General features: G+C 42.1%; 1 protein-coding gene across 1 annotated transcript; it reads left to right on the forward strand.

Annotated features, from left to right (window-relative positions):
• Window positions 1-4,859: 4,859 nt before the first annotated feature.
• LOC308353453 (spermatogenesis-associated protein 31A3-like) lies at window positions 4,860-11,000 on the forward strand (the record flags this gene model as incomplete). Its single annotated transcript, XM_080820291.1, has 5 exons — window positions 4,860-5,042; window positions 6,169-6,226; window positions 6,798-6,858; window positions 7,124-9,826; window positions 9,911-11,000. 5 exons carry the CDS (start codon window positions 4,860-4,862, stop codon window positions 10,998-11,000), a joined length of 4,095 nt encoding a protein of 1,364 aa, XP_080676417.1.
• Window positions 11,001-11,359: the final 359 nt, after the last annotated feature.

The raw sequence follows: 11,359 nt of genomic DNA on the forward strand, positions 1-11,359 counted from the left end.
ATTTCATCCTAAAGCAGCAGAATGCATATTCTTCTCGAGTGCACATGGAACGTTCTCCAGAATAGATCACATACTGGGTTGCAAATCAACCCTCAAACAGTACAAAAAGACTGAAATCATACCATGCATATTTTAAGACCATAATGCTATGAAACTTGAAATCAAACACAAGAAAAAATTTGGAAGGACCACAAATACATGGAGGTTAAAGAACATCCTACTAAAGAATGAATGGGTCAACCAGAAAATTAAAGAAGACTTTTAAAAACACATGGAAGTAATTGAAAATAAAAACATGGCAGTTCAGAACCTTTGGGATGCAGCAAAGTGGTCCTAAGAGGGAAGTGTATAACAATACATGCCTTCCTCAAGAAGCAAAAAAGTCTCAAATATACAACCTAATCTTATACCTAAAGGAGCTGGAAAAAGAAAAGTAAATAAATTTTAAATCTCACAAGAGAAAGGGAATAATTCAGATTATAGCAGAAATAAATGATATAGAAATTTTTAAAAAGTGAACAGATCAATGAAACTAAAAGCTGTTTTTTTTAAAGAATTAGCAAAATTGATAACACCCTAACCAGACATATCAAAAAGAAAAGAGAAGTGACCCAAAGAAATAAAATCATGAATGAAAAAGAAGAGATCACAACCAAAACTGCAGCAATACAAGCAATTATAAGAGAATATTATGAGCAACTATGTGCCAACAAATTAGGCAATCTGAAAGAAATGGATAAATTCTTGAAAACATATAAACTAACAAAACTGAGATAGGAAGAAATAGAAAATATAAACAGACTCATAACCAGCAAAGAAACTGAAGCAATAATCAAAAATCTCCCACCAAACAAGAGTCCAGAAAGATTTCTCAGAGTAATTCTCCCAACCATTTAAAAAAAAAAAAAACAAGAATTAATGTTTATTCTTCTGTTCCAAAAAATAGAAATGAAAGGCAAACTTCAAAACTTATTCTATGAGGCTAACATTACCTTGATTCTAGAACCAGACAAAGAACCCACTAAAAAGGAGAATTACAGACCAATATCCTTGATGAACACAGATGCCAAAATTCTCATCAAGATACTAGCTAATCAGATACAACAGTGCATTAAAAGGATTATTCACCACAACCAAGTGGGATTTATCCCTGGGCTGCAGGGGTGGCTCATTATCTGCAAATCAATCAACATGATATACCACATTAATAAAAGAAAGGATGAGAAACATATGATCCTCTCAATAGATGCAGAAAAAGCATTTGACAAAATACAGCATGCTTTATTGATAAAAACCCTCAACAATGTAGAGATAGAGAGAACATACTTTGACATCATAAAGGCCATATACAAAAGATGCACAATTAATATCATCTTTTTTGGTAAAAACTGAGAACTTTCCTTTAAGGTCAGGAACCAGACAGGGATGTCTACTCTCACCACTATTGTTCAACATAGTACTAGAAGTCCTAGCCCAGGCAATCAGACAAGAAAAAGAAATAAAAGACACTGATATCTTCAAAGAAGAAGTCAAACATTTCTCTTTGCAGACAATATGATACTGTGTATAGAAAACTCAAAAGACTCCACCAAAAACTTGCTAGAACTGATAAAGGAATTTAACAAGTCACAGGATAAAAAATCAACCTACAGTTTTCTGTTGCATTTCTATACACCACTAATAAAGCAGCAGAAAGAGAAATCAAGGAATCAATCCCATTTATAATTGCACCAAAAGAAATAAGATACCTAGGAATAAAACTAATCAAAGAGGGAAAAGATTTGTACTGTGAAAACTACAGAACACTTATGAGATAAATTGGGACGACCCAAGGAAATGGAAAAACTTTCCTTGCTCATAAATTAGAACAAATAATTAACAAAATATTAAAATGTCAATGCTTCCTTAAGCAACCTGCACATTCAATGCAATCCCTATCAAAATACCACCAGCATTTTCCACAGAGCTGGAACAAATAATTCTGAAATTTGTATGGAACCAAAAAAGACCCCAAAGAACAAGAGGGATGTTGATAAAGAAAACCAAAGCTGGAGGCATTGCAGTTCTTGATATCAAGCTGTATTGAAAAGCTGTAATCATCAAAACAGACACATAGATCAATGGAACAGAATATAGAACCCAGAAATGGACCTTTAAAGCTATGGTCAACTAATCTGTGAAAAACAAAACAAAAAAAAATATCCAAAGGAAAAGTAGAGTGTCTTCAACAAATGGTGTGAAAACTGGGAAGCCACATGCAGAAGAATGAAACTAAACCACCTTCTTACACCATATACAAAAATAAACTCCAAATGGATGGAAGACCTCGGTGTGAGATAGGAATCCATCAGCACCCTAGAGGAGACCACAGGCAGGAACCTCTTTTACCATGGCTTCAGCAACTTCTTGCTGGGCATATCTCCAAAGGCAAGGGAAACAAAAGCAAAATGAGACTTCATCAAGATAAAAAGCTTTTGCACAGCAAAAGAAACAATCATCAAAACTAAAAGGCACTCTACAGAATGGGAGAAGATACTTGCAAATGACATATCAGATAAAGGGCTAGTATCCACAATCTTTAAAGAACTTATCAAACTCAACACCCAAAAACCAAATAATCCAGTCAAGAAATGGGTAGAAGACATGAACAGAAATTCCTCCAAAGAAGACATCCAGATGGCCAACAGACATGTGAAAAAAATGCTCAATATATTCATCATCAGGGAAATACAAATCAAAACTACAACAAGATACTACCTCATACCAATCAGAATGGCTAAGTTAACAACTCAAGAAACAATAGATGTTGGTGAGGATGAAGAAAAACGGGAACCATCTTACACTGTTTGTGGGAATGCAAACTGGTGCAGCCCCTCTGAAAAACAGTATAGAAATTCCTCAAAAAGTTCAAAATAGAACTACCCTACAACCTAACAATTGTACTACTAGGTATTTATCCAAGGATTAAAAACATAGTGATTTGAAAGGGCACATGCACCCCAAAGTTTATAGTAGCAATGTCTACAATAGGCAAAATATGGAAAGAGCTCAAATGTCCAACAACAGATGAATGGATAAAGAAGTGATTGTGTGTGTGTGTGTGTGTGTGTGTGTGTGCACGTGTGTGCAATGAAACAGTACTCAGCCATCAAAAAGAATGAAATCTTGCCATTTTCAAGAATATGGATGAAACCAGAGGGTATTATCCTAAGTTAAATAAGTCAGAGAAAGACAAATACCATATGGTTTCACTCATATGTAGAATTTAAGAAACAAATCAGAAGAACATAGGGAAAGAGAAGGAAAAATAAAATAATAACAGAGAGAGAAGGAAACGATAAAACTATAACGATAAAACAATAAAACTCTTAACTATAGGGAAGAAACCGAAGTTTGCTGGAGAGGAGGCAGGTCAGGGGATGGCTTAATTGGGTGTTGGGCACTAATGAGGGCAGTTGGTGTAATGAGCACTGGGTTTTACATGCAACTGATGAATCACTAAATTTACTCCAGAACTATTAATACACTATGTTAACTAACTTGAATTTAAATTTAAAAATTAACGATAATATACGATATTAATATTAATGATAATATACGATAGTTAATTTTCCTGTATATTTGAATATCTTTCCAAGAAGATTTTAATTCCTTTCATACTGAAAGTAAGGAATTACTTAAGTTTAAACTAGTCTCTTCAGCAATTAATGTTGGGAAAATTGGACAGCCATATGCAGAAGAATGAAACTGGGCCACTTTCTTACACCACACACAAAAATATAAGTATAAAAGAATCTCCTTATATATACCTAGCCCCTTCCCACCATGTGAGGACACAGTGAGAAGTTTCTGCCTATGAACTAGGAAGAGGGACTTCACCAGAAGTTGATCATGCTGGCACTTTGATTGTGGAATTCCTGGACTCCAGACTGTGAGAAATAAATTTGTTATATAATCCACCCTGTCTGTGGTATTTTGTTATAGAAACCCTAATGGACTAAGACAACATGTTTCAAAACTTACTTGAAAAAAGAATTAAAACTAAAATAAAAATGAAATAAAAATTCAGGTCAAGACAACATATGAAAAATGTTTCCAGTAGAAAATTGTGCATTCTTGGATTTGGAAATACTGGGATTGGTTTGTGAATGGATAAGTGTGGTTATATGTGTGTGTACATGTGCACATGTGTGTGTATCCAGCATGTCCCAAAAGTCTTTGTCCAATTTAAAACTTTACTAACTTCAGAATTATAAAAACTACAAGCTTAAAAAAAATCACTTGAAGTTTTACCTATAACTTTCATATGTTGATTTATGAATCTTGAATAATAAATTATTTTATTTTGTGTATGTCTTCCTGAAGATGAGACAAAACACTAAAATTCATAAAACTAAAGAAGTGCAAAAGAAATTTAAGTTATGTACCTGGGTTTATACAAGACAAAAACATATGGGAAGCTGGAATTGAAGACAGAGAAAATCTTGAGAGTAAAATTTCTTGGAAAATAGCCAAAATTCTGGGGTCAACTTCAGATTTTCAAGGGTGGGTTTTAAGCCAAGATAGTTAATGAACAAAGGGGACCATGTAATATCTGAGTTCCAGATGGAATTAATGGAAAATTGGCAAAGATGTCTCTCACATACGAGTAGAGTTGGAAGGAGGAATCTAAAAGGCCCAGGATGTTGCAGGATTCTGTGGGGCTGAATGGTGGGGGAGGGGTGGTGGTCCAACCTGTTCTCTGACTGCTCCCTCCCCCATTCTCAGGAACCCTTTGTGACAAGGCCATAGCTCTGTGATGCAAGCCTGAGCTCTGTCCCAGCGCTCAGTTGCCTGAGGGCAGCAGCATGATTCCAAAGATGGAGAATTTCTTTTCTCTGAGAAGCACTGGCACCACCTGGCTGAGCTCCAGTCCCACCTCCTGGGTGATTGATACCATCTTTGCTTTCCTATGTGGACTTGGCCTCTTTCTTCTGTTACTCCCCTGCTTTCAGAGTAATCCATCCTTACCGCCAGCTAGGAAATATAGAAGCACCAGGAAGGTAAGGAAACTTTGGCTAAACCCTAACAGAGATTATCTCTTATATTCACATTTCTAAATCACCTGAGAAACTTCTGAGATAGGAAGTCTCAGAATAGAACATCATCCTTCTAGGGACAAGCCAGGCCAGCAGGGGTTAGAGAGGGCACAAGGATTTCTATCCCAAGATCTCAGATCCAGAGTCCAGATGTTGTAGAGGGTTCCAGGGCAAAGTTACAAACAGTGACCAGTGAGTGAGGGCTGTATACAAAGAGTTCATTTTCGGCAGGAAGACAGACTGCTAAGCATTGTTTCAACCAGCCACTTTCCCCTTCCTGTGGCAGGTGCCTCGGGTAAGCTCTTCCTCTGTGTCAGAGCCGATCTGGAGGCAGTGCTGATCTCTGAAGAGCCTCTAAGGGACTAGATTGGGGCTCTGAGCTTGGGAAACAGAGTCTTATCTGATGGAGCAGAGAAGGACCTGAAGTTCTCAGAATGTGTAAACTTCTTGAGTAGAGGAATAGCGATGAAAGAAATCCATAGTGATCTGACATAGAAAATCTGGGTTTGCATTCTTCAAAGAAAAAAAAAATTTTTTTAAGATTTTATTTATTTGTCAGAGAGACAGAGAGAGTACAGGTAGGCAGAGTGGCAGGCAGAGGCAGAGGGAGATGCAGGCTCCCCACAGAGCAAGGAGCCCAATGTGGGACTCGATCCCAGGACGCTGGGATCATGACCTGAGCCACCCAGGCGTCCCAAATAAAAATTTAAAATATTTTTATCCACTTTAAAAATGAGTAAAAGGGGGCACCTGTGTGGCTCAGTGGGTTAAGCCTCTGCCTTTGGCTCAGGTCATGATCTCAGGGTCCTGGGATCAAGCGCTGCATCGTGCTCTCTGCTCGGCAGGGAGCCTGCTTCCCCTCCTCCTCTCTCTGCCTGCCTCTCTGGCCGCTTGTGATCTCTATCTGTCAAATAAATAAATTAAAATCTTTAAAAGGAAAAAAATGAGTGAAAGGAAAGAAAACCACAGACCCCCATTAGATGTATAAATGTATAATGTAGTTGTTCATACTGTTCATGAAGAGTGAGCACTTGCAGACCATCTAGAGAGAAGAGATAACTGAGTTCCAGCCTTTCATCTTTTCTATTAGCATCAGGTGGAACTGAGGAAGAGGAGCAGGAGTAAGAAGAAAAGTGGAGCTTTGAAAGGTAAGCTTATGCCATTTAGCCCTGCATGCCCCAAGTTATCCTCCATCCTCCTTGCCCCTGAGGGTCCAGCTCCACAGTCTCTGAGCATGCCAGGTGCAGAGACCATCCCTCAGGAAACAGAGCCCTCAAAGAGGGTCCTGGGAAGGAGATCAGATACTGTATATTTTCCAGATTCTGTGCTTAGAAAGAAGCTGCTGGGGCTGAAATCGGTGTTACCTGGCAAGGGTGTGTGGGCTGTAGTGGACCAATAATGCTTGGATTCAAAGGTGGAACCTCCAAGTCCAACTGTAGATAAGTGGTTTAAGTTTGCTCAGATTCCTTTGTGACCCTTACCCTTTCTCCCCAATGAGGCAGTTGTGAGGGCTCCGGGGGGTGATGGATAAGAGTGCAGCACTCCCGCATCATAGGCCTTGCCGTCACTGTGAAGGATCCTGTGGCTTAGAGCACTGATGCTTGGGCTCCATGGTCTAATCACCCAACACTTTAACCCTAAAGAAATATTGCACTCAGTCTTCTGTAAAACCCTTAGGCCCCTATTTTCACCACTGTAACCCAGTTTCCTGATTTCCAGCTTGCAGAAATTGCCTGAAAGAACTGGAGGGAGCTCGCAGCCTGATTTCACTTTTGCAAAGGTGAAGAATCTTTCCCCCTCTCCTTGATCCTCCTCTGCCCCAGAGCCTATGATGTGACTCTGGGACCACAGGGAACCCTGGGAAGGGGAGCCATGGGAACAAGGTGTGGGTGAAACTCTGGAGTTAGGAATAGCAGGAGCAGTGTGAAGTCAGCATGGAGGTTGTGGAGGGCTGTGGGTCACAGGTGTTTACCTCTGCCCAACTTGCCCTGCCCACCTTGCCCGGTCAGCTTCTAGCTACAGCTTGTGCTTCCTGTCTCCTGCAGCTGCCTGGGGAGGCTTCCTGACAAGGGTGGCTTTCATCAGCTCTTATGTCAAGATCTCTCTGGTGAGATGTACAACAAAGCAGCGCCTGCTGGAGCCCACCAGCCATGCGGGGAGCCTGTGGATGCTGCTGCTCCTGCCATGTCCTTGTTGGCTACCCCAGTTCCTCTGACCCAGTGCCCTCTACTTCTTGGCCCAAAGACCTCTTCAGTTTCTGTTCATTCCCACTCATCTCTGAGTGTCTCTTGGCCACCAGAGACTTTTCTTCCCCTTTTACCCCAGCCTCTAGCTCTTTCCCCTCCCCCTCCATGTTCCCTTAATTCAGAGGCCTGCCCTCTACCACTGACCACCTCTTCTGCCCCACAACCTTCAGACTCCATTCGGACCCTTCCTCAGTGTGACTCAAAGACACTCCCACTGGGCACCATTACACATAGGTCATCTTACACCCCATGGTCAGCTTCTCCTATTCCAACCACCTCAGGCCTTGACTCCTCAAGCTGTCCTATTTCAGCCCTGTCCTGGTGGCACACTGCTGCTAAAGCCTTGTGCCTCTCAACCTCATCAAATTATGAGTATCAACATGAACACCTTTCCCACCACTCACCAGAGGCCTCATTCTGGGGAAACCCCACTGACAAACTAGGAGTTGCTAGTCCATCTTTGCTCAGCTCTGATGACCAGAAGTTCCTGGAGATACAAGTCACAGAGGGCATCAAGATCAACATTTGGAAAGAAAAAGAAAAAGATGGATCATATCCAAAACAAATGAGTCCTGACTATCACCTGAATTCTTTGGGAAATACGTTGAAATCACTGGATGTTAAGCAGAAAAGCCCCCAACACTTCTGGAGCACAAAAGGCAAACCAGAGCAGTTGCCTGGTCCTCAGAAGCTCTCATATCCTAAGGTTTTGGGGCACCATCTACAACAGAAATATAACCAACTTTTTTGGGGCCTCCCCTCTCTACACAGTGAATCTCTGGTGGCTACTGCCTGGATCTCTGAAAGCTCTTCAGCACTACAGTCTTCTTCTTTCTTATTCAATGGAATCTCAAGTGCCTGCCCAGTTCAAATGCAGCCTAAACTATCTCCACTGCTTTCCCAGTCCAAGCCCCAATCCCAACTGGAGTTCCAATCTCAACACTTGATTTCAACCATACCCCAATTCCAACACCCACCTCTCACTCAGATCCTGACCCAGGATCATCTCCAGTCCTCTCTTCCAATCCTATCATCTTCTTCCTCACCTCAGATTAGAGCTTGTCAAATATCTTGCCCTATAGCCCAGGATAAGTCACAATTTCTCATCCCAACTGAGATTCAACACCCAGAACGGCCTTTGTGGCAGGAGCAACTAGAAAGTGGGGCTTTATCCTCTGTAATCAAAAGATCTCAAGAGGTCTTTAGTGTCTTCACTTCCAACCTTCCTGAAGACAGCTGGGTGGTCTCCATCCTTCCTGAGAATTTTCCAATCAGTCCTGAGCTCCGTAAGCAACTGGAGCAACACCTACAAAAGTGGCTCGTTCAACACCGTTGGGAGTTGCCCCGTAAGATCCAAGAGTCTCTGGAACTAAGGCAGCATCAGGGTGAATTACCAGGGACATGTCAGGTAAAGGGTAAGCATGGACCCTCACAGCCCTCTGCATTTGCAGGTAAAAGCAGCAAGGATACACAGAAAGTGGGTTTCCAACTAAGCCAGGGCATGGGCAAGGGGTTGGGGTATATTTTGGGGAAGGTCCCAAAAGATATCTCCAGGACCTCAGAGAACTCACTAATGAGATTTCAGGGAGTGGGCTCTGAGGAGTCAGAAAGTGACTTGGGGCTGTCACAGAGTGACTCAGGAAGTGATTTACTAAGAAGCTTAGATAAGAATCTAGAAAACCTCTTGACATGCAATTTGAGCAGGAAGTTGGGGCAGATCAGTGAACGTATGCCTATGAACGTGCACCAAACCGGTCTTGCTGTCAACCATGCTTTTCCCAAGTCCAACACTGACATGGAAATCAGAAATCTAGGAATCTTGAAGGGTTGGAGACCGTATGTAAACACCTCTCACAGGGTTTCCTTCCTCCGTCCAGACATTCAAGAAGTGCTGGAAGCACATATTATAAGGTTTTGGGTGAGGCACAGGTGGAGTCTACCTCTCAAGGTCCTCAAACCCATAAATCTCTTTAAGTTGAAAAAGGTTCAACCCTTACCCATACTGCAGTTTGCTTCTGCCCCAGCAGCCACCTATGTGTCTGGGGCCCCCTCAATGATCAAATTTGCTGAATTCCTGGGAAAACCTTCTCAGGCATGTCTGGGAAAGAAGGCAATAATAGAAGAATCAGTTTCCACCCTGGAAAGGCCTTTCCTTGCTCCTTCACCTATGTATGGGGAAATCCAGAGGGCGCTGGGAAGGGCCCCATCTGGTGAAAACAAGGGGCCCTTAAAAGCCTTTCTGATTGGACAGGAGGACAGGCCACCTTCTCAGTCCCTCACACTCAACTTCATGGGCAACACTCAGCAGAGCAGTTCTGTGGAATGCATTGAGAGGAACAGCCTAGAGTTGAGTCCCAGTTCAACAATGGCCAAGAATGAGCCAAGAGAGGAGATTATGGATTGGGCCTCACAAGACCCCTGCCATAGGGTAGCAATGCTGGAGATGAGCTTAGGATCGCAATGTTTTAGTACTGAAAAGGATAGGAAGGCAGCGGAACCTATGTGCTTGGGAAACAATGGGCTCACAAAATCCCAAACCATAAATATGCATATGGGGAATTTAGATACCAGTAAAAAACATTCTAGAATGTCTGTTTTCCAAGATCCTGGAGAGACATGCCTTAATGAAGAGATTAGTGAATTTAAGTCCAAAATGAATACAAAGTCAGAGAACCAGCTTCAAGACTATTCTACAAACATGCTTCTTGCTGCAGACAACTTGGCTTCTCAGGTGCCGCAGTGTCATCCCCAGAGAGTAGCTACTGGAGACACGGTACCTTCCCAGATGCTATATGGCTTCATAGCAGACCAAAGGAGCTGCCTAAGGCAGCAAGAGCCCATGATCCCTAAACTTCAGGACTCATGGAAGGGCCAGAGCAAGATGACCATCCCTACTAATAAAAGAGAGGACTATAGGAGGCTCAACTCAGGAAATGAAGAACAGTTTGAGGAATTGAGGACCTCTCAAGCTGAGTGTATGTGTCATCCTGCCCCAGTCAGGGGAATAACAGATTCTGTTAGGAGCAGATACATTCAGGTCCCACCAGAGAAGAAACAGGGTCCTTCTGAAAGCCTCTTCAGAAAAAGGGTGAGGCGCTTTTTTCAATGGATTTTCCCCAGTGAGAAAGTCAAAGGTCAGAATGCTCTGCAAAAATGCAAGCCAATAATAGCCTCTGCTCAGAGCCAAGGACCAGTCAAAAGCAGGTCAATTATGGCCAGTGAGACTCCTGAGGCTCAGGCACTCATGACAACTGTTGGACAAATTCTAGAGGAGAAAATGGTAATTCACCATGGACTTCATACCACAAAGTTAAACGAGCACAAACAGGAACTCCAAGCCCCAGTATGTGGATATGTCTGCTACCACAGACTTCCCTTCTATCCAGAGCAAGGGAGAATAATGAGTTATACAGCTCACGGTCACCAAGCTACCTCCAAGGACCCAAGTAGCTCTGTCAGGGAAAGGCAGGCCAGACACCAACAGTCCTTGAAAAGTGTAAGATTCAAGGATGAGCAGCTGGGCCTGAAGCACTTCCCGTCCCTGCCTCCCAAGAAGACTTTGTCTCCAGTCAGTCCCTGCCAGTATGGGCCAAGGATGCCAGGTGTGCCAGGCCACCATCAACACTGCCCACGGCACTGTCTTCTTCAGGGAGGGATCTTGTCTAGTCAACCATAAAATGCTTCTTTAGTCTTTCCTGGTAGGAAAATATCTCCAAGAAAAAAAGTCCATGTGGAGAAAACTTTTTCTCTTTAGCACATCCAAATACTTAATATTCCCCAATATATACGTTTTTCCCCACATAAGAGAGAAGTATGGTTGCTTTTGTTTGTGCTGTGCTTGGCATATGCTTTGGGTTCTAGAAAGGATGGAGATGGAGGGTGTTTGGCTGTGGGCATTGTAGGCTTGCTCCTTATCTTGAATCTTTTCATTTTTTTCATGATACTGTCATTATACAAACAAAAACTACTCTAAAAAGATGAGAAATACCTATGAAGAACTTACCCTAAGATCTGGTTCAACTTGTCTTTCTCCTG

Source organism: Martes martes (genome assembly GCF_963455335.1).
Source record: "Martes martes genome assembly, chromosome: 12".
Classification (NCBI taxonomy): domain Eukaryota; kingdom Metazoa; phylum Chordata; class Mammalia; order Carnivora; family Mustelidae; genus Martes; species Martes martes.